The sequence below is a fragment of the Aquarana catesbeiana genome, linkage group LG07, assembly GCF_042186555.1.
Source record: "Aquarana catesbeiana isolate 2022-GZ linkage group LG07, ASM4218655v1, whole genome shotgun sequence".
NCBI classification, from domain to species: domain Eukaryota; kingdom Metazoa; phylum Chordata; class Amphibia; order Anura; family Ranidae; genus Aquarana; species Aquarana catesbeiana.
Window position 1 is genome coordinate 87,522,070 of NC_133330.1, and position 24,544 is coordinate 87,546,613.

A 24,544-nucleotide genomic window follows, 5' to 3' on the forward strand; every position below is an offset into this window, starting at 1 on the left:
AAGACAGAGAGGACCTTACCCATCAACATTCTGGAGATCCGGGCGATACATCTATCTCTAAAAGCCTGGACTATCAGGCTACAGGGTTGTCCGGTCAGGATCCAGTCCGACAATGCCACAGCAGTGGCTTATGTCAATCATCAGGGAGGCACCCGGAGCCGAGCTGCTCAAAAAGAGGTGAACCAGATCTTAGTCTGGGCAGAGATGCATGTGCCATGCATATCGGCAGTTTTCATCCCGGGAATAGAAAATTGGCAGGCGGACTATCTAAGTCGCCAGCAGTTACTTCCAGGGGAATGGTCTCTGCATCCCGACGTCTTTTGGGCCATATGCCAAAGATGGGGGGTTCCAGATGTAGATCTCTTTGCATCCCGATTCAACAAAAAGATAGACAGATTTGTGGCAAGGACAAAAGATCCTCTTGCATGCGGGACGGATGCGTTGGTGATTCCGTGGCATCGGTTCTCACTGATTTACGCATTCCCGCCTATTCTGCTACTACCACGACTCCTTCGCAGGATCAGGCAGGAAAGGAAGTCGGTACTTCTGGTGGCCCCCGCTTGGCCCAGAAGGACTTGGTATGCAGAAATAGTAAGGATGACGGTGGGTTCCCCGTGGACCCTACCGGTACGCCCAGACCTGTTATCTCAAGGTCCAGTGTTCCATCCTGCCTTACAAACGCTAAATTTGACGGTTTGGCTATTGAGACCCACGTTCTGAAGAGTCGTGGGCTCTCAGATCTACCTTGATTAATGCAAGGAAGCCAGCTTCCAGGATGATTTATCATAGAGTCTGGAAGGCTTATATAACCTGGTGTGAATCCAGAGGTTGGTATCCCAGGAAATATGTCATAGGTAGAATCCTTGATTTTCTACAGATGGGATTAGAGATGAAGCTGGCCTTGAGTACCATCAAGGGCCAGGTTTCTGCTTTATCAGTATTATTTCAGCGGCCACTTGCTTCGCATTCTTTGGTCCGAAACTTTATGTAGGGGGTGAAGTGTCTTAATCCTCCGGTTAAAGCGCCCCTAAACCCCTGGGACTTGAATTTGGTCTTGGCTGTGTTACAGAAACGGCCTTTTGAACCAATAAGTCAGATTCCTTTGGTCTTGTTGACAAGGAAATTAATTTTTCTGGTGGCCATCTCTTCTGCTAGAAGAGTATCAGAATTAGCAGCTCTTTCCTGTAAGGAGCCTTATTTGATTATACACAAGGATAGAGTGGTACTACGCCCTCATCCTAGTTTTTTACCGAAGGGGGTTTCTGATTTTCATTTAAACCAAGACATTGTTCTACCTTCCTTTTTTCCAGATCCCTGTTCTCCGGAAGAGAGATCTCTACATTCGTTGGATGTAGTAAGAGCAGTTAAGGCCTATCTAGGGGCAACTACTCAGATCCGCAAGACGGATGTTTTGTTTGTGCTGCCAGAGGGTCCCAATAGAGGACAGGCAGCGTCAAAAGCTACCATTTCTAAATGGATTCGACAGTTGATCATTCAAGCTTACGGTTTGAAACAGAAGATTCCTCCGTTTCAGATCAGGGCACATTCCACAAGGGCTATTGGTGCTTCTTGGGCAGTGCATCACCGGGCCTCTATGGCTCAAATCCGCAAGGCCGCAACCTGGTCTTCAGTTCATACATTCACCAGATTCTATCAGGTGGATGTGAGAAGGCATGAGGATATCGCCTTTGGGCGTAGTGTGCTGCAGGCAGCGGTACAGGGTCCTCAGGTCTGATTGCACCCTATTTGGTCGTGGTTCCCCCCCCTCAGGTAGCATTGCTCTGGGACATCCCATCAGTAATTACTGTGGCTCTGTGTCCCGTGATGTTCGAGAAAGAAAATAGGATTTTTTAAAACAGCTTACCTGTAAAATCCTTTTCTTTCGAAGGACATCACGGGACACAGAGGTCCCGCCCCTCTTCTAATACACTATATTGCTTGGCTACAAAACTGAGGTATCCCTGCAAGGGGGAGGGATTATATAGGGGGTTGAACCCTTCTGATAGGGTGTGCCAGTGTCCAATCACCAGTGATACCTATATAACCCATCAGTAATTACTGTGGCTCTGTGTCCCGTGATGTCCTTCGAAAGAAAAGGATTTTACAGGTAAGCTGTTTTAAAAAATCCTATTTTTTGGCCTAAAAGCAAGACGCTATGTATGGCGGAAAACTAACACTGCACATCACCCTGAACACACCATCCCCACCATGAAACATAGTGTGGCAGCATCATGTTGTGGGGATGCTTTTCTTCAGCAGGGACAGGGAAGCTGGTCAGAGTTGATGGGAAGATGAATGGAGCCAAATACAGGGCAATCTTAGAAGAAACCCTGTTAGAGTCTGCAAAAGGCTTGAGACTGGGGCGGTTGTTCACCTTCCAGCAGGACAACAACCCTAAACATACAGCCAGAGCTACAATGGAATGGTTTAGATCAAAGCATATTCATGTGTTAGAATGGCCCAGTCAAAGTCCAGACCTAAATACAATTGGGAATCTGTGGCAAGAAAGTTGCTGTTCACAGATGCTCTCCATCCAATCTGACAGAGCTTGAGCTATTTTGCAAAGAAGAATGGGCAAAAATCTCACTCTCTAGATGTGCAAAGCTGGTAGAGACATACCCAAAAAGACTTTCAGCTGTAATTGCAGCGAAAGGTGGTTCTGCAAAGTATTGACTCTGGGGGGCAGAATACAAATGCACGCCACACTTTTCACATATTTATTTTGTAAAAAAAAAAAATGTAAAAACATTTTTCATTTTCCTTTCACTTCACAATTATGTGCCACTTTGTGTTGGTCTATCAAATAAAATCTCAATAAAATATATTTACATTTTTGGTTGTAACATGACAAAATGTGGAAAATTTCAAGAGGGGGTGAATACTTTTTCAAAGCACTGTAGCTCTCTTTGTTTATGATGGGGATGTAAAGCTGTGTTTGTCACTATTAATCCTGTCTGTACTGTGCTGGAAGATCTCATTATCAGTTGTAAACAAGATTTAAACACTGTCCTAACAAAATGTTTAGAAGATGGATTTTTCGTTTCATGTTAATAAGGGCAAATGCATGCATCCTTAGCCATTCTATAGGGACATACTAATGCTGAACTTGTTCAGAAATGCTTGCAGTCTGCCACAACACCTTCCCCTAAGAAACCTCTAAAAGGTCAATTTTTTTTCTTTTTTTTTCACTGTTTCACTGACAAACCGATCAGATCCGTCTGTCAGTTTTTCAGGCGGACCAGATCGGACCATCCATATCTCTCTATGGAGCGGCGGATGTCCGCACATGTGTCTGCTGACACTTGCCGGCATCCGATCGGGGCCCCTTAAAACAGACAGATGGGGATCCGTTCCCCATCCATCTGGTGGATCGGATGACAGTCGGATGGAAATGGACAGGCAGTCATTTCAATCTGACCATTCCATAGAGAAGATCAAGCGGTGTCCATGTCTGCTCTGCATAGCGGAGCAGACTGTCATCTGCCTGCTCAGTGGGGATTGAGCAGGCGAATCCACTTGATGGAGTCTGCCCCATCTGCAATGGGCCATGAGTATGTTGTGTGAATGGGAAAACATAACAAACATAGGTGGGGTTCTCTCAAATTTGACTGCAAAAGTGGAAATTCACTATATGTAAAGTAAAGCTGTCATTTGAGAATTATGTAGGCTGCCATTGCTAACTTCTTTTGAGAATGCCAGTTACCTGGCTGCCAGGCTAACACCTAGGCTTTAATGCTTTCTGGGTCACTGACCTGGCACAAAAGTATTCTTACATTTTTCTAACACTCATATACATAATCTTTCTTTGAGCCTGTAAATCTAAAGTATTGCAATAGAACTGCTTTAAAAAATATGAGTTACAGTGCATACGGAAAGTATGTTCAATCGGGTTGAAGTCTGGGCTCTGGGTGGGCCACTCAAGGACATTCACAGAGTTGTTCCGTAGCCACTCCTTTGTTATTTTGGCTGTGTGTTTAGGGTCGTTGTCCTGTTCGAAGATGAACCTTCGCCCGCAACCCGACTAAACATCTCTGAAGAGATCTAAAAATGGCCGTGCACCAACGCTCCCTATCCAACCTGATGGAGCTTGAGAGGTCCTGCAAAGAAGAATGGGGGAATCTGCCCAAAAATAGGTGTGCCAACCTTGTAGCATCATAATCAAAAAGACTTGAGGCTGTAAGTGGTGCCTTGAGGCTGCTACTTTACTACAACAACAAAGTATTGAGCAAAGGCTGTGAATACTTATGTACTGTACATGTGAATATATATATATATATATATATATATATATATATATATATATATATACAACGTTGTTGTCATGGGGTATTGTCTGTAGAATTTTGAGGAAAATAATGAATGTAATCCATTTTGGAATAAGGCTGTAACATAACAAAATGTGGAAAAAGTGAAGCGCTGTGAATACTTTCCGTATGCAATGTAAGTTGCCAATACTAGTGTGATACATTTTTTTGCCTTTATTCTCTTTGATTAAAGGGTTTGTAAACCCTTGTTTTAAAAAAATAAATAAAATAACAAACATGTCATACTTGCCTCCACTGTACAGTTCGTTTTGCACAGAGTGGCTCCGACCGTCCTCTTCTGGGGTCCCCTGGTGGCGCTGGTAGCTCCTCCCCGCAACAGGTGTCCACGTTGGGAGAAACGCTCTCCTTGGTGGACACCCGTGTGGGCACACTCCCGAGTACTGCTTCTGTTTGTATTTACACAGAAAGCGGGACTCTGCCCCGCCCCCAGCGCTCGCGTCATTGGATTTGATTGACAGCAGCGGGAGCCAATGGCTGCGCTGCTATCAATCTATCCAATCAAGAGCCGAGACAAAGGGCAGAGAGGAAGAGCGCGTCTCCGCCGAGGGGAACGAATGGGCTCAGGTGAGTAAAACGAGGGGGGGCTGGATAGTGTCTGAAGTTTTTTCACCTTAATGCATAGGATGCATTAAGGTGAAAAAACACGAGGGTTTACAACCCCTTTAAATCACAAGATATATGCATTATTTTGCCAATTGTAATTATTCCTTAGTTTAAAAAACAAAACAAAAAAAGCATATAAACAAAACAAAAACAAAGCGAGCTAGTCAGTTTTTGGCATTTTGCACAGTAATGTAGGGACTAGCCATAGAGTGCTTGTTGGCCAGCTTCAGCATTTATTGCAATAAGTGCAAACAAATATAATCTATAGTGGCTATAGCAGTGTGCAGGGGTTTGATTAAACATTTTGTGAATCTGATGTTTTGCTGCCAGAAACGGCTAAGTAATTGGCGTTTTAAGATAGATGCCACAGTGAAAACCCCATACTTCTCTAATGACAGCTTTACTTTAAATGCTTAATTTGTGATAAATCTACTGTTGCAGCCCTGGGGTACTAGAGCACTGTTTACTCAAACCACCTCAGCTATTTCAATATTACTTTGTCATGCAGATCCAAAAACATCTTACTGCATTATAATGCAAGTGAAAACATGCTTTATTGATTTATAATTTCAATTTTATGTGCAAAGGTTTGGTTAAATTTTTTACTTTTTTTTTTTTTTTTTTTTTTACATATCTCTTATGGCAAAGATGGTGATGTCTAAAATCTTGGCAGTATTTTCCTGAATACTATATTCATAATCTTTCTAAACTTTGATCACCAAAACCAATTAAAAGGCCATAAGGCATATTACCAATGTACTCTTATGACCACAATTAAATCTTTTTTCCCCTTTTGGTTTAAGGAAAAGCTCAGACACTGGAGATATGAATGACTTGGTCGATCTAATGACACAAACATTACACATGGAAAAGGACAGAGGTCAACTGTCACCGGGTCCTCAGGCTGAATTTAGAATCCACAGGAAATATAGAGACACATTAATGTTACATGGAAGAGCTGATGAAGGCCAAGCAGATGTCTTTTTCCAAGACATACCATCAGGTATGGAGTCAATATTCCCTTCCTAATGAAAAATATTAGTTTATATTTGTGGGGTCACTCAAGGCAAGTAGCAATTCAGTCTGCAGCATAAACTGTAATGACACCTATAAAGGCTAAGTTCACCTTTCCCAGAAAATAGCCTATGCAGTCAAGGAGCTGCAGTAGATATTAAAAATCTGTGCAGCTTTGTAAAAGCATCATTAATTTTACTATTTTACCTGTAGGCCATTTAGGTCCCCTCAAAGGCTTGGCTAAAAAAAACTCATAGCTAGCAACCCCCACATCCTTCTTTGTTGCAAGGATGCAAAATAATTGGTTTTTACTCCTGCAATATTGGGAGTAAATACAAAAAGATAGGTGAATATCACCCAGTAATTGAGGGGTCAACTACTCACTGAATCACCAGTTAGGTGTGGTAGATGCCCGACAAAAGGGCCAAAATGGAAAAAGACAGTTGTGTAGTACAGACTGTGTAAAGCAGGCACTACAAAATAAAATTAAATATCCAAGCAGTGTAGTATGAAAAAATTATAAAAAATTACGTAGAATTACATTCTCTTGAAAAAGTGCAATACCGTCCAAGAATTAAACAACACAAAACATACAGACAATAATAAAATCAATTCTGGTGGTTTTCCAGGGTGATAGAGGGTACGAGTTGGTCACCTGACAGTTAGCAACTATTATATATATATATTATAATAACCCAATTGTGTGTCCAGGGGAATCGGTGGTGTCATGCTCGCTGTAGTAACCAACAGAATGACACAGCACGGTCCTGAATAACCACTATGATTCACTAGAACAACAATGGGATCGCAAGGAACAAAGTTTAGACATTCGAAAAGCCTTTTAATTAAGTTCTCCTTCAACTGAGTGGTAAAGGTAGCGCTTCAAATATAGATATATGTATTAAACATATATTCATGCTCATAGTGATTGCTAGTACGAAATGGAGCCGTGTATAACAAACTAGTTATGTTGGGTGTTTGTGTTCATTCAGAACCATATTTCAGCCCAGTTTCATTCAACAGTAGCTCCTATATAGAAAAGCAGATAGACTCTCAATTAGAGCGCAGTTCAGACAAGTGTATCCTGGAGAAGCAGATAGCAGCAGTAGTTCTATGCAAAATAATGTAATGTAATGTATGATGCTGTAATTACAGCACAATTACTCAATCTTATCAATGCTTGCTGCTTCAATGTAGGCAGTCCATTCCAAGTGCTAATTTTCCAAGGTGAAGTGTAAAGATGTTAGGGGAGATATCTCACAGCTTTAAAGCATTTATTGTTAGTAATCTGGCGATAAGCAGTTTATGCCTTTTTTTAAACGGTGAGAAGTATGAAAAGAGATAGATTGGAAGGAAGCAAAGTGAATATATATGTAGAGTTGCAGATGATCGTTCCTACTCCTATGAGGTGTTTCTACCTTCCTCACACGGCTCATGTCTCCAGTATTTCTCTGTATTACCCGAGGTTGTTTATAGTTTTTAAGTGCCAAACTAGCATAGCGTGAATATAAGCAAGATGGAAGGAAGCATGGCAGAAATAAGCAGAGCTGCAGATGCTTGTAATACTGCTGTAAGGTTTAGTTTGCTTACTGCTCTACCTCTTTTGCACAGTTCAGGTTTCCGGCACTTCTCACACAGTTGGCCAAGTTGCTTATGGTTAGAGAATGCCAGATCAAAGCAGCTGTCAGTCTCTCCAATGCCTCTGTCCCGATTGCTGAGATACCATCACATAATATGTGTAAAGCCGGCCAGATATTTGCTGCTCTGTGAATGTGTGTAGATTGGCATGGAGACACGCTGGTTCCACATTCAGGTGTAACGACCTCACTCCATTGATGCGCAGTGGTGGCTAGTGATAAAAAATTTAGGGAGGGGGGCGCAAAGAAATCTCTCCAAGGTCCTTACCTGCAAACAGAGCCTCCAGCCTGGACTGTCACTACATCCCTGATTTTTTTTGGCACGTTTGTCATATGCTGTCGCATGAAAAACACGGCAAAAAGCTCATGTTAGAGTGACACGCCCATTCACACCTGAAGTGGAGTGTCCCTGGTAGTGGCGGCCCGTCCACTTCACTCCATTGTTTTGTTTTTTTTTTCAAATTTGTCGCTCTTTTTTTTGTTCATAGCGCAAAAAATTAAAAATGCAGAAGTGATCAAATACCACCAAAAGAAAGCTCTATTTGTGGGTAAAAAAGAACATAAATATTATATGAGTACATCGTCGCAGGACTGCGCAATTGTCAGTTAAAATAACGTATTGCAAAAAATGGCCTGATCATGAAGAAGGGTAAATCTTCCAAAGCTGAAGTGGTTAAACCGGGACCTAGACAATGCCATACACAATAGTGGGTGAAGGAGAGGGACTGGTGTCCAGGTCGGGGACGGTCTATCTATTGGGGTCCCTGTGTATTGTGACATGCTGTGTATACAGTGGTGGAGGGGTCTCTTAGCATGCAACCAGCATTCTCCCATGTATTGGTGTAGCACACACACAGGCAGTAGACATGTACAACCCCCCCTCCCCTCCTAAGGACTTGTTCATGGTCCCCTCACAGCCAGGTATGAGTCTTCCAGTACGCCACACATTCCAAACAGGGAGGTTAGGAAGAGGGGGAAGTGGAGAAAGTGAGAAGCTGCACACACATTGCTGGCTTCATCGTCTCACCTCTCTATAGACACACAGTGCACTTGTTCCCCCTATCCCTTACTCTCACAGTCTTATCTGCCCTTTATGTAAAGGGCAGAGGCTGGCCATTCCACACACTCACTGTGATGGTGACATCCTCTGTTGCTGGCTGCTTCAGGGGAATTCAGTCTCATGCTGTGAAGGGTCAGCGATCCCCAGGGAGGTGAATAAGGAAAAAACTCCAGTCCGGTTCTGCGAGATAGCGGCAACGCACCCCTTGCTGTCCACAGCACACTAGTACAGTGAGCCGGGAAACCGGAAGTGGTGACGCAAAAAGCACCGCCCACCATCCTCCGGTCCCCGTCAATAGAAATAATGCACTAGAGGACGGAGACAAATCACTGTAGAGTGGGAGTTTTTGCAGGCGCATCGCTTGCGCCCCGAACATGCCCTAAACACGGTCAAATCGGCTTCCCAGCTTGCAATCAGCTGAGAAGCTTCCCATAGAGCGCCGTTTGCCTTGTCACTCTTAAAGTGACCACTTTTTTTGTGAACAGACCATGCGCCCCCTATGGACAGGCCGTCACTGTTGACGCATGCGTTTCGTTTGCCAATCAGTGGACTTCTTCAGAACAGGGAGGAAATATTTGGATGTTTCTTATATACTCATTGAGTGCGGGTATTTTGTAAACTCCCTCTAGTGTTAAATCATCATGACTTCAATAGGTCAAGTTAACCATATGGTTTGAAAGAGCTCTATTTAAAGTGATTGTAAAGTCTTGTTTTAAAAAAAAAATAAATAACAAACATGTCATACTTACCTCTTCTGTGCAGTTGGTTTTGCACAAAGCAGCCCCGATCCTCCTCTTCTCGGGTTTCGCTTTGCTGCTCCTGGCCCCTCCCTCCTATTGAATGCCCCCACAGTCAGCAGCTTACTAAGGGGGCAATGGAGTGGAGTCACAGCTCTGTGTGTCCATTCAGACACACGGAGCCCCTCCCCCCTGATTGGCTGACTGAACTTTGGCAGCCACAGGAGCCAATGGCGCCGCTGCTGTGTCTCAGCCAATCAGGAGGAGTGTCCCGGACGGCTTAGACATTTGTGGACATCGCTGGAGAGAGATGGGGCTCAGGTAAGTAATTAGGGTGCTGGGGAGGCTGCATGTCTTTTTATCTTAATGAATAGAATACATTAAGATAAAAAAAAACTTCTGCCTTTACATCTCCCTTAGGCCCCATTCACACCTGAGCGTTTTGTAGCTTGAAGCCTCAAGCTACAAAACGCTGGAGGGGAAAAAATCAATTATTCTTTATGGAGATGGTTCACATCTCCACTCCAAAATGCCTGAAGCCAGAAGCCCCAAAACGCCAGAAGCTCAAACAAGTTCTGAAACTTTTTTTTTAGGCAGATTTGGGCGTTTTTCTGCTTTTTGCATTGGTGACTTTTTGACCTGTACAGAATTGTGGCAAAACGCGGTAAAAACCGTGGCAAAAACGCTGTAAAATTGCGCGACTTTCTGCCTGAAAATGCGACACTCAGGTGTGAATGGGGCCTTAAGGGTTCTTTATAGCTGTTGGCTCCCTCGAGTGGCCATCTTTACCAATTGTACTTCAAATATAGCTAGTTTAAAGATACCAGATTAGAAACATTGTAATCTTTTCTAATATTCTCATAGAGTTTGCTACTATAGTTGCAACAAATGAACCACTGTGGAGAGATCAAGTTGACATTTCAGAAGAGACACCAGTTAAAGGATCACTAAAGCTATTTTTTTTTTTAAATCACAAACATGTTATACTTACCTCCACTGTGCAGCTCGTTTTGCACAGAGTGGCCCCGAACCTGGTCTTCTGGGGTCCCTCGGCGGCTGTCTCGGCTCCCCCCCGCAAGGACTCAACACTTTCATGCGAGCGTGTGCGCTCTCCCGTGATACAGCCGGCGGCCATAGCCGCTCACTGTATCACTCGGCCCCGCCCCCAGGCGTGCTGCGTCATTGGATGTGATTGACCCCTCGGCGACTTTCGAGGGGTCAGGTAAGTAAAGCGGGGGGGGGGGGGGGGCGGTATTGTCGGATGTTTTTTCACCTTAATGCATAGAATGCATTAAGGTGAAAAAACTTTTAACTTTACAACCCCTTTAATATTTCAAGAGTAAGCTGAGATACAATGCACAGACGTTTATTAGATTAGATTTATTAGATGATAGTAAGATTTTATTTTTTTTTTTAATAAAATATCTTGCTCCAAGTTACAGATATTTCCACGGTTTTTTTAGAATTATTTAAAAATAAATTTTTTTCTTAGAATGTAGAATCTTATAATCCTCTATAGGCCTATGTTCAGGCCCTTTGGTATTCAGGTATTTAAATTATATATCCAGTATTTTTCTTTACATAGAAGAACTTTATCAAAGTCTCCTCTTCTAGGGGACAAGTTCAGTGCAAAAATCCCCTTTATTTTAAGTCCATTTGTTTTCCTTGCATAGCATTCTTTAAAATGTTGAGCTAGGGGATTCTCTTTGTCTTTTTCTTTTTTGTCTTTGCCAGGAGGTTTTTTAATATCTCTCAGGTGTTCACAGATCCAGATTCTAAAGCCTCATACACACAATAGGACTTTGTACAAACTTTCCCGTGGATTTTTGTACAAAGGGCGTTGGCCTTAAACTAATTAAGCATACACACGACAGGACTTTTTCATCCAACTTTCACCAAATCACGTGGTTTTTCAGCTCTTTACTTCCACCCTTTGGTCAACTTCTGTATCGGCGAGATTTGACACCTGCGAGCCCCACCGCGGGAGCCGGCTCGCTCATCGGGAAAGGAAAAATGTGTTTTATCCTTTCGCGATGAGCGACAAGCACTGCTGACAGGTGTTTGGTATGAATCATGAGGGGGAACTCCACGCCAAATTTTAAATAAAAAACCGGCATGGGTTCCCTTCCAGGGGCATACCAGGTCCTTAGGTCTGGTATGGATTTTAAGGGGAACCCCCTACGCCAAAAAAAACAGTCCCATCATGCCCCGGGGCTGTGACGTCATAAGGGGGCGGGGTCACCGGGTGACATCACCCGGTGACCACTCCCCATGCCTATATAAGTCGTCGCGCACCTCGCACACAGCATTACAGCGGGAGACAGCGTTGTGTCAACATCGGAAGAAGAGAAGAGGGAACAAGACAACGGAGAAGACCAGGCCACCGCTAGCAAAAGAGCAGAAGATAGCGGAGGAGCCCGGCAGAAGAGCGGGAGAAGAACCGGACACCGGGAGAAAAACCGGACACCGGGAGAAGAGGCCAGAGAGAGCGGAGAAGTCGGAAGAAGACCCCCGAAGTTGGAAGAAGACCCCCGGAGCTGCCTAATAAATTACTTTAAAAACCTGTCTAGTGTGTTTTGTTTTTTTTTATTGACACTTTCTTTCTCGAACATCAGGGGACACAGAGCCACAGTAATTACTGATGGGTTATATAGGTATCACTGGTGATTGGACACTGGCACACCCTATCAGGAAGTTCAACCCCCTATATAATCCCTCCCCCTTGCAGGGATACCTCAGTTTTTACGCCAGTGTCTTAGGTGATGGACGTGTAAAGATATCCTGTGCTGAGCTCCAAACGGAATATCCTAAGATCCTATACTGGGGCAAGCCAGGCGAACCGGATCCATTCAAAGTGTCTTTTCATGGCCGAATTGAATGGTACCCGGGCCTCGTGTCCGGAGAAACGAGGTTTTACCCGTAATGCTTCTCTTTTTAGAGAGCTGGACCCCGCAGATCAGAAAATGGCTTTAAACTTCCTAATTTCTGGCGAGGTGCTTTACGGTCCCAGAACTGTTGGATCCCCCTACTGATGGGGGCCCCAGTCTCTGACGGTTTTTTCAAACGGAGCCCACCGTGAGAGGTGAAGATTGGGTCTGTGTAAACAGCACCCTGCGGCTGGATAAGGTAAGAGGAGATTCCACAGAATTTTTGAGTTCTAGTGGCTTTTCTCCTTTAACCACTTCCCGCCCGCCCTATAGCGGATTGACGTCCGGGAAGTGGTTGTGTTATCCTGACTGGACGTCATATGACGTCCAGCAGGATAACATGCCGCAGCGCGCCCCCGGGGGCGCGCATCGCGGCGATCGGTGGAGCGGTGTGTCAGTCTGACACACCGCTACACTGATCTTGGTAAAAAGCCTCCGACGGAGGCTCTTTACCACGTGATCAGCCGTGTCCAATCACGGCTGATCACGCTGTCAATAGGAAGAGCCGTTGATCGGCTCTTCCTCACTCGCGTCTGACAGACGCAAGTAGAGGAGAGCCGATCGGCGGCTCTCCTGGCAGGGGGGGTCTGCGCTGATTGTTTATCAGCACAGCCCCCCTCAGATCACCCCACTGGACTACCAGGGATGCCACTAGGACCACCAGGGAAGGGGCAACGTGGATGGCCAGGTATGTACCCCATGGCCATCCACATGTGCCCAATCTGTGCCAATCAGTGCCCACAAATGGGCACTGATTGGCACTATTATGTCCATGATATGCCCAGATCTGCCCAGCAATGCTCTATCAGTGCCACCTGTCATTGCCCATCTGTGCCACCTGTCATTGCCCATCTGTGCCACCTGTCATTGCCCATCAGTGCCACCTGTCAGTGCCCATCAGTGCCCACCTATCAGTGCCCATCAGTGCCACACATCAGTGCCACACATACGTACCCATCAGTACCACCCATATATACCAATCAATGCCACCTACGAGTGCCCATCAGTGCCGCCTATGTGTGCCCATCGGTGCCACCTATGAGTGCCCATCAGTGCCGCATACCAGTGCCACCTATCAGTGCCACCTATCAGTGCCGCCTATCAGTGCCCATCATCAGTGCCCGTTAGTGCCACCTCATTGGTGCCACCTCATCGGTGCCCATCAGTGCCGCCTATGTGTGCCCATCGGTGCCACCTATGAGTGCCCATCAGTGCCGCATATCAGTGCCACCTATCAGTGCCGCCTATCAGTGCCCATCATCAGTGCCCGTTAGTGCCACCTCATCAGTGCCACCTCATTGGTGCCACCTCATCGGTGCCCATCAGTGCCGCCGTATCAGTGCCCATCTGTGCCGCCGTATCAGTGCCCATTATTGAAGGAGAAAGCGTACTTATTTACAAAAAAAATTAACAGAAACAAAGAAAAACTTGTTTTTTTTCGAAATTTTCGGTCTTTTTTTATTTGTTGCGCAAAAAATAAAAACCGCAGAGGTGATCAAATACCACCAAAAGAAAGCTCTATTTGTGGGAACAAAATGATAAAAAATGTGTTTGGGTACAGTGTAGCATGACCGCGCAATTGTCATTCAAACTGCAACAGCGCTGAAAGGTGAAAATTGGGCTGGGCGGGAAGGTGTCTAAGTGCCTGGTATTGAAGTGGTTAAGGTAAATGCATGCTATGCCTATTGTGACCACCGGGGGCTGCCAAGAGCACAAACCTACACATGCTGACTCTGTCTCAGGTGTTGTAATCGCTGTTTATGTCCCAGCGTCTCAAGCAGGCTGCAAGCAGGTAAGGTGGAAAGGGGGATTTCTCATGTTTGAATGTTCCCCCCCAGGCTAGAGAGGGGCCACAGGGGTCTAGAAAGTGGTTATACCACCCGGGCTCTGCGGCCTAATGGCCACCATCTCTCAAGATAGCCGTTCAGGCAGATCTTGTTACCAGCCTCCCTCCCTCCCCCCCCCCCCCATCCCCAGCCTTTCTCCGGAAGCATGACAGGAGAGTCGGCAGCGCGGGAAGCGCTCGTTTTTTTCAAAACTCTAGGGGAGGGGGCGGGATGTCAGCACAGAGTGCTTAGACTCCCACTCAGGCCAGCTGCAGGCTATTAAAGGCACTCTGTACAGGTGCACTCAGCCTTCTGAGAGACACAGAGCTGACGGTCGCATGTAAGGTGGGACACAGGCATTCTCCTAGGCAGCATTTACTGAAGTAACACCAGACTGAGCATTGGGTAGCAAGGCTTTTAGCCAGACTACATCGCTCAGCAGGCAGTGTTCATTTGTATACCTCACACCTTGTTGCTTTGCACTATGGGTAGAAGAGGTTCAAGCACCCCAGGAACCAGAGACACTAGGGGATCTCGTTCAGGTTCTGAGGGCCCCCTGTCGGCAGCATCCTCCCCCCCTAAAGATGGGCCAGGGACGGCTAGACAGGGAGAGCCATCGGGGTCAGGGGCTACACCTGCTTCTGGCACTTCAGCCCCTGTATATATTACACAAGAGGTTTTTTCCTCAACCATTAATGGTCTAGAGGAAAGATTAATGGCCGTGATTACGTCTTCACTCAGTGGAAGAAAACGCACTAGGCTTTCCTCTGTTCCCCAAGACCCTCAGACAGAGGAGCTCTGGGATAAAGGAGATGAATCCCTTTCAGAGGATCGGGATGGGATGGATGATTCCTCTTCGGAGGATTCAGGTGGAGAGGGACCCTCTGCGACTTCCCAAGAGGAGAAAGTCTTAGTGCAGATCCTCACTGGATTGGTCCGCTCCACATTTAAGTTGCCCATACCTGAAACTGCTAAAGAATCCTCTTCTGCTTTGGGGTCACTGAAACCTTTCCAAGCAGCACATGCTTTTCCTGTTCATACTTTACTTGAAAAGCTTATTTATTCTGAGTGGGATCACCCAGACAAACGTTTTTTTCCGCCGAGAAAGTTTTCAACACTTTATCCGATGGAAGAAAAGTTTATCAAAATGTGGGGAATACCGGCTATTGATGCCGCCATTTCCTCCGTAAATAATAGCCTGACTTGTCCTGTAGACAATGCTCAGATGCTCAGGGATCCTGTAGATAAAAGGATGGAATCCCTATTGAAGGATGTTTTCTCCTTAGCAGGATCAGTGGCCCAACCTGCAGTAGCAGCGATTGGAGTCTGTCAATACTTAAGAGACCATGTTAAGCAGGTCATCAAAGTATTACCTGAACAGCAGGCCCAGGGGTTTGCTAACCTTCCAGCGGCCTTATGCTTTGTGGTTGACGCCATTAGAGATTCTATCGTGCAAACCTCCCGTCTTTCACTGGGGTTGGTGCATATACGTAGAATCCTATGGTTGAAAAATTGGTCAGCCGAAGCACCATGTAAGAAGCTACTGGCTGGGTTTCCATTTCGTGGTGCAAGGTTGTTTGGAGAGGACTTGGATAACTATATCAAGAGAATCTCTTGTGGGAAAAGCACTCTCTTACCTGTCAAGAAGAAGAGTAAGCGTCCCTCTTTCAAACGGACTCTTTCCCCAGCGCCGGGGGCTTCAGCCTCCAGGCAGTGTCGACGGCCGCCTCCATCGGGGTCCAGAGACAAGAGTCAACCCCAGGGACAAAAGAAGTCCTGGGGAAAGAAGCCTACTAGGCAAAACACTAAGACCTCTGCATGAGGGGGCGCCCCCGCTCACTCGAGTGGGGGGAAGACTGCGACAGTTCTCAGAGCTCTGGCAGGAGGACTTCCAGGACAGATGGGTAATCTCCACGGTAACCTTAGGGTACAAGCTGGAGTTTCAGGAATTCCCCTCTCCTCGGTTCCTCAGATCAAATGTTCCCAGAGACCCAGAGAAGAAGCAGTCGCTCCTTCTAGCGTTAGAGCGACTTTTGTTGCAGGAGGTCATTATGATAGTTCCCGCAAAGGACCAGGGATTGGGCTTCTATTCCAACCTTTTTACGGTCCAAAAGCCAAATGGGGATGTCAGGCCCATTTTGGACTTAAGGGATCTGAACCGATTCCTAAGGATTCAATCCTTCCGCATGGAATCAATTCGAACAGTAGTTCCCACCCTGCAGGGAGGAGAATTTCTGGCATCAATAGACATCAGAGATGCATATCTGCATGTGCCCATTTTTCCTGCTCATCAGAAGTTTCTGCGCTTCGAGGTAGGAGGGCGCCATTTCCAGTTTGTGGCTCTGCCTTTCGGGATAGCCACTGCACCTCGAGTGTTCACAAAGATCTTGGCTCCTCCTCTGGCCAGATTAAGGGCTCAGGGTATAGCTGTCAGCATACCTAGACGACCTGCTCTTGATAGACTGGTCGGTAGCCTCTTTGAAGGGAAACTTGAGGACCACGGTCAGGTATCTAGAACACCTGGGTTGGATCCTCAACTTAGAAAAGTCTTTCCTAAAACCAGTAAGAAGACTGGAGTATTTAGGTCTGATTATAGATACAAGCCAGGAGAAAATATTTCTACCCCAGGCAAAGATCACTGCTTTGAGAGAGCTGATTCTGACAGTAAGGACCAAGAAGGGTCCCTCAGTCCGCCTTTGTATGAGGCTACTAGGGAAGATGGTGTCTCCATTCGAAGCAGTTCCCTATGCTCAGTTTCACTCAAGAATGCTGCAACACAGTATTCTGTCGACCTGGAACAAGAAGGTTCAGGCATTAGACTTTCCGATGCACCTGTCGCATGCGGTGCGTCAGAGCCTCAATTGGTGGCTCATACCCGAAAACCTGCAGAAGGGGAAATCCTTTCTACCGGTTACCTGGACGTTGGTAACAACAGATGCCAGTCTGTCAGGTTGGGGAGCAGTTCTGGAACAGGCTGCGGTCCAAGGGGTATGGTCCAAGACAGAGAGGACCTTACCCATCAACATTCTGGAGATCCGGGCGATACATCTAGCTCTAAAAGCCTGGACTATCAGGCTACAGGGTTGTCCGGTCAGGATCCAGTCCGACAATGCCACAGCAGTGGCTTATGTCAATCATCAGGGAGGCACCCGGAGCCGAGCTGCTCAAAAAGAGGTGAACCAGATCTTAGTCTGGGCAGAGATGCATGTGCCATGCATATCAGCAGTTTTCATCCCGGGAATAGAAAATTGGCAGGCGGACTATCTAAGTGGCCAGCAGTTACTTCCAGGGGAATGGTCTCTGCATCCCGACGTCTTTTGGGCCATATGCCAAAGATGGGGGGTTCCAGATGTAGATCTCTTTGCATCCCGATTCAACAAAAAGATAGACAGATTTGTGGCAAGGACAAAAGATCCTCTTGCATGCGGGACGGATGCGTTGGTGATTCCGTGGCATCGGTTCTCACTGATTTACGCATTCCCGCCTATTCTGCTACTACCACGACTCCTTCGCAGGATCAGGCAGGAAAGGAAGTCGGTACTTCTGGTGGCCCCCGCTTGGCCCAGAAGGACTTGGTATGCAGAAATAGTAAGGATGATGGTGGGTTCCCCGTGGACCCTACCGGTACGCCCAGACCTGTTATCTCAAGGTCCAGTGTTCCATCCTGCCTTACAAACGCTAAATTTGACAGTTTGGCTATTGAGACCCACGTTCTGAAGAGTCGTGGGCTCTCAGATCTACCTTGATTAATGCAAGGAAGCCAGCTTCCAGGATGATTTATCATAGAGTCTGGAAGGCTTATATAACCTGGTGTGAATCCAGAGGTTGGCATCCCAGGAAATATGTCATAGGTAGAATCCTTGATTTTCTACAGATGGGATTAGAGATGAAGCTGGCCTTGAGTACCATCAAGGGCCAGGTTTCTGCTTTATCAGTATTATTTCAGCGGCCACTTGCTTCGCATTCTTTGGCCCGAAACTTCATGTAGGGGGTGAAGTGTCTTAATCCTCCGGTTAAAGCGCCCCTAAACCCCTGGGACTTGAATTTTGGTCCTGGCTGTGTTACAGAAACAGCCTTTTGAACCAATAAGTCAGATTCCTTTGGTCTTGTTGACAAGGAAATTAATTTTTCTGGTGGCCATCTCTTCTGCTAGAAGAGTATCAGAATTAGCAGCTCTTTCCTGTAAGGAGCCTTATTTGATTATACTCAAAGATAGAGTGGTACTACGCCCTCATCCTAGTTTTTTACCGAAGGTGGTTTCTGATTTTCATTTAAACCAAGACATTGTTCTACCTTCCTTTTTTCCAGATCCCTGTTCTCCGGAAGAGAGATCTCTACATTCGTTGGATGTAGTAAGAGCAGTTAAGGCCTATCTAGGGGCAACTACTCAGATCCGCAAGACTGATGTTTTGTTTGTGCTGCCAGAGGGTCCCAATAGAGGACAGGCAGCATCAAAAGCTACCATTTCTAAATGGATTCGACAGTTGATCATTCAAGCTTACGGTTTGAAACAGAAGATTCCTCCGTTTCAGATCAGGGCACATTCCACAAGGGCTATTGGTGCTTCTTGGGCAGTGCATCACCGGGCCTCTATGGCTCAAATCTGCAAGGCCGCAACCTGGTCTTCAGTTCATACATTCACCAGATTCTATCAGGTGGATGTTAGAAGGCATGAGGATATCGCCTTTGGGCGTAGTGTGCTGCAGGCAGCGGTACAGGGTCCTCAGGTCTGATTGCACCCTACTTGGTCGTGGTTCCCCCCCCTCAGGTAGCATTGCTCTGGGACATCCCATCAGTAATTACTGTGGCTCTGTGTCCCGTGATGTTCGAGAAAGAAAATAGGATTTTTTAAAACAGCTTACCTGTAAAATCCTTTTCTTTCGAAGGACATCACGGGACACAGAGGTCCCGCCCCTCTTCTAATACACTATATTGCTTGGCTACAAAACTGAGGTATCCCTGCAAGGGGGAGGGATTATATAGGGGGTTGAACTTCCTGATAGGGTGTGCCAGTGTCCAATCACCAGTGATACCTATATAACCCATAAGTAATTACTGTGGCTCTGTATCCCGTGATGTCCTTCGAAAGAAAAGGATTTTACAGGTAAGCTGTTTTAAAAAATCCTATTTTTCCCCCTGGTGAATGGGTAGGGGTACGATGTACCCCATACTCATTCACATAGGGTGGGGACCGGGATCTGGGGGCCCCCTTATTACAGGGGGCTCCCGGATTCCGATAAGCCCTCCGTCCGCAGACCCCGACAACCAACGGCCAGGGTTGTCGGGAAGAGGCCCTTGTCCACATCAGCATGGGGACAAGGTGCTTTGAGGTGGCGGGGGACCTCAGGGCGCCCCCACCGCCCCAAAGTGCTCACCCCCCATGTTGAGGGCATGCGGCCTGGTACGGTTCGAGAGGGGGGGGGGCGCTCGCTCGTCCCCACCCCCTTTCCTGACCGGCTGGGCTGCGTGCTCGGATAAGGGTCTGGTATGGATTTTGGGGGGGACCCCCCACGCCGTTTTTTTGGCGTAGGAGGTTCCCCTTAAAATCCATACCAGACCTAAAGGCCTAGTATGCTCCCAGAGGGGAATTCTCTCTCGCTGCAATAGGAAAATGTGTTTTTCCTGTTGCAGCCAGCGCGAGATGTACAGTACCCTGTCACCAAGAAACAGCGGGAAGGTACTGTAGTTTGTACAAAAGTCCGATAGCTTTGTGTTCACACGATCGGACTTTGCTCCATTGGACTTTTGATGCCGGAAAGTTTTGTCCGTTCGCACAGTCAACAAAAGTCCGATGAAAACCAAAAGTGTTTGTCCGATGGAGCGTACACACAGTTGGATGTTGCCCCAAAACAGCTAATTTGCATGTTTGTTGTCAAAAAGTCCGATCGTGTTGTCACTCTGTCTTCCCAGTGTATAGTTTGATCAGCATGAACTGCTTATCACCAGCTTACTAACAATGATTGCTTTAAAGCTGTGAGATATCTCCCCTAACATCTTTACACTTCACCTTGGAAAATTAGCACTTGGAATGGACTTCCTAAGTTGAAGTAGCAAGCATTGATAATATTGAGTAATTGTGCTGTAATTACAGCATCATACATTACATTACATTATTTTGCATAGAACTACTGCTGCTATCTGCTTCTCCAGGATACACTTGTCTGAACTGCGCTCTAATTGAGAGTCTGCTGTCTGCTTTTCTATATAGGAGCTACTGTTGAATGAAACTGGGCTGATATATGGTTCTGTATGAACACAAACACCCAACATAACTAGTTTGTTATACACGGCTTAATTTAGTACTAGCAATCACCATCAGCATGAATATATGTTCAACACATATACCTATATTTGGAGCGCTACCTTTACCACTCAGTTGAAGGAGAACTCGAAAGCTTTTTGCATGTCTGAACTTTGTTCCTTTCGATCCCATTGTTGTTCCAGTGCATCATATTGGTTATTTAGGACAGTGCTGTGTCATTCTGTAGGCTACTACAGCGAGCATGACACCACCGATTCCACTGGACACACAATTGGGTTATCACAATAGTTGTTAACTGTCAGGTGACCAACTATTACCCTCTATCACTCTGGGAAACAACCCTGATTGATTTTATTACTGTCTGTATGTTTTGTGTTTAATTCTTGGAAGGTATTGCACTTTTTCAAGTGGATGTAATTCTGTGCAATTTTTAATACATTTTTTTAATGAAACTTTTTTATACTGCACCATTTGGATATTTTGTAGGGCCTGCTTTACACAGTCTGTACTACACAGCTGTTTTTTTTTCAATGTTGGGAGTGAGCATTGAACAGTTTTCACATCCTAGCAAGTCAGAACTTGGGGTCTGCTAGCTAGGAGTTTTTTAGCCAGGCTTCTGGGGGGATCTAGTCGGCCTACGGGTAAAACAATAAAAATAATGATCATTTTACAAAGCTGCACATATTTTTTTTAAATCTATTGGGGCCCCAAGGGCTACTTTCTGGAGAAGGGGGAAACTTGGCCTTTAATCACCGTGAAGTAAAAATGATACAATAAATATTATTGTACACACTGGTTCATTGTTTCCTGGACTGAAACATACATTTTATTTACAATATTAAAGCGGAGGTTCACACAAAAATTGAACCTCCGCTTTTCGGAACTCCCCCCCCCCCCTCCGGTGTCACATTTGGCACCTTTCAGGGGGGGGGGGGGGGGGGGTGCAGATACCTGTCTAAGACAGGTATTTGCACCCACTTCCGGCATAGACTCCCAGGGGAGTCTGTGCCTCTTCCCATCCCCACCGCGCTGTCTGCTGGGACACACACAGGTCCCAGAGACAGCGGGGACCAGTTAGGAAGCGCAGCGCGACTTGCGCATGCGCAGTATGGAATCTGGAAGTGAAGCCACAGCGCTTCACTTCCTGATTCCCTTACAGAGAATGGCAGCGGCAGCACCCGAGGACCGAGGGACGATTCTGTCTCGGGTGCCGACATCGCTGGACCCTGGGACAGGTGTGTGTCCTTTTTTTTTTTTCACGGGACTCCCGCTTTAAAAACTGCATATTACTACTACCTAAAACCACCTGCTACCTTTGTGTTTTTGAAGAAAAACAGAGGTTTTAACTTCTTGTCTATGAGTGATTAACCTTAAATCTTTCTGTAACATAGTCTGTGTCATATAGGGAAAAAGAGAGAGTAGCTTTTTTCTGTTGTGTACCATAACTTAACCCCTTAGCTCCGAGCATACGCAAATATGCTGCCCCACTGGAATGGGCTTTATTCCATGAGGGTCACATATTTTGCGTACCTGGGAGCACAACGCATGGCACGCACCCAGCACAGAGACCAGGGTCTCACCAAGAGCCCCATTCTAATGATTGGGACCTGGAACTCCTGATTCCGGGTCACCTGAACGCTGTGATAGCCTCTGATTTGAAAAAAGTGTGGTATTGCTGTGATCGTCAGGAGCAGGAGAATTTATTTGGGGGTTTTTCTTTGGTGGAAGATTATGTTAGTAGCAAGAAATTTACAGTTACATTTAAAAAAAATAACTATATATTTTTAGCCCAGTTTTCTTGTGATAAAAAAAAAATCAGGAGATATCCATTACCATTTACCACCAAATTAAAGCTTACCTTGTCCTTAAAAAAAAAAAAAAAAAAAAGCGGTATAATCCACCTGGATGCACAAAGCAGTTGTGATGATATGTACGGCTTTACTAACACATGTCAAAGTTGAAAAATAAATTGTGCTAGGGCATTAGGATTTGTTTTACCCTTAGGCATGGACGGATTAATTTAATCACTATTGTAACTTATTTAAAAAAAAACAAAAAAGAAAAAACCTTTTTATCAACAGGTTTGCCAAACCAGGTGGCTTCCTCGAGGTGAAAATAATATAATTAATAGTTTTTAATTTGCTTTAGCATGTCCCAAAATGTTTCTTCAAAAAAAAATCTGTGACTAACTATGACCGTTGCAATTGAAGTAAACTTTTCCTTCATTATGACTGCCTAAAACTTAAAGTGCTACATATGGTTCAAACCTCAGACTCCGCTATCTGGGATGAGTCACTTCTTTGAACCAGTTCCACGTGTTCATCTAAATTGCATCTATGTTATAATGTTTCCACCTCCATGTTTGATGGTGGGGATGGTGTTCTTGGGGTTATAGGCAGCATTCCTACTCCTCCAAACAATCCAAAGGGCTTGATTTTTGGTCTCATATGACCACAACACTTTCACCCAGTTCTCCTCTGAATCATTCAGATGTTCATTAGCAAACTTGAGATGGGCCTGTACATGTGCTTTCTTGAGCAGGGGGACCTTGCGGGCGATGCAGGATTTAGTACTTCATGGTGTAGTGTGTTACCAATTGTTTTCTTGGTGACTATGGTCCCAGCTGCTTTGAGATCATTGACCAGATTTCCCTGTGTAGTCCTGGGCTGATTCCTCACCATTCTCATGGTCATTGAAACTTGACGAGGTGAGATCTTGCATAGAGCCCCAGACAGATTGACAGTTATTGTGTGTTTCTTCCATTTGCGAATAATCACACCAACTGTTGTCACCCTCTCACCAAGCTGCTCGGATATGGTCTTGTTGCCCATTCCAGCCTTGTGTAGGTCTACAATCTTGTCCCTGACATTCTTGGACAGCATTTTGGTCTTGGCCATGGTGGAGAGATTGGAATCCTGATTAATTGCTTCTGTGGACAGGTGTCTTTTATACACTCCCTTTAAGGGAGTGCGCCTAATCACAGCTCCTTACCTGTATAGGAGACACCTGGGAGCTAGAAATCTTGCTGATAGGGGATCAAATACTTATTTCACTCATTAAAACGCAAATCAATTTATACCTTTTTTGAAATGCGTTTTTCTGGATATTTTTGTTGTTATTCTGTCTCTCACTGTTAAAATAAACCTACCATTAAAATTATAGACTGATCATTTCTTTGTCAGTGGGCAAATGTACAAAATCAGCAGGGGATCAAATACTTTTTTCCTCTCACTGTATATTTCATATCTACCTGATACAGGTGGCAAACATTTGTGCTTGACATTCACCACATCATTTGTGATTATGAGCCAGTAATGGCCACCCCTTATGAGGCAAGTGTACCTTCAACTGCCTGCACTACCCCACACTTACCCAGGCCGCTCACTTTACTCCATTGCAGAGTCACGGTGCTAGTGCTAAAGGGAATTTTGTCCCATTGGATGCATGCTGGGGAGGACCGGAGCTCTGCAAAAGAGGTGAGTAAACGGGCCGTATTAATGCAATTTTGCTTAGGGGGAACTAATAATAGTTTGGTCAAAGGTACACTGGTCCTTTAAATTGCTGTGTAGAAATTTGATAGACATATTGCTGTGCACTCCAACTAGTCTAAGAACATTTCATTTTTGTCTTGTGCAGATAGTTTAACTGTTCCACAAAAGTTCCGCAGAATGATTGAGGCTTTGAGAACTGATGTTTTGAAGGGTCTTGGAGTGAAGGTCCTGGAACAAGTGTATGATGTCATGGATGAGGAAGATGACAGACGGAAAGAGGTATGTAGAACTTGCATTGCTATACATGGATGGACTATGAGGGCTTATAATGGATGCAAACTCTTTATTTTGATGAAAATAAAAGTGAGCTGGGTGGTGGGGGTCATTTTAATTAAAGTGGAGTTTCACCCAAAAGTGGAACTTCCACTTTAAGTACTCCTCACCCGCCCTTACATGCCACATTTGGCATGTATTTTGGGGGGGGGGGGGATGGGTGCCTAGTTTTGAGTGGGACTTCCTGTCCTGCTTCCAACTTCAGGCCACCTAGGCGACTCTTCCTCTCCCACTAGGCGGCCCCTCCCTCTCGGCAATCATCTGGGACACATCACAGATCCCAGAAGATTGCCTGTGCAGTGCGCGCCTGGCCATGAAGCCGCAAGCTG

General features: G+C 45.6%; 1 protein-coding gene across 2 annotated transcripts in view; it reads left to right on the forward strand.

Annotated features, from left to right (window-relative positions):
* NEK4 (NIMA related kinase 4) overlaps positions 1-24,544 on the forward strand; it is a 158,168-nt gene that overhangs the window by 120,783 nt on the left and 12,841 nt on the right. For both annotated transcript variants that reach the window (XM_073592425.1, XM_073592424.1), the window contains 2 exons: positions 5,732-5,931; positions 24,028-24,161. In XM_073592425.1, the coding sequence (XP_073448526.1) occupies positions 5,732-5,931; positions 24,028-24,161 (334 nt within the window). The remainder of the gene's footprint in view (positions 1-5,731; positions 5,932-24,027; positions 24,162-24,544) is intronic.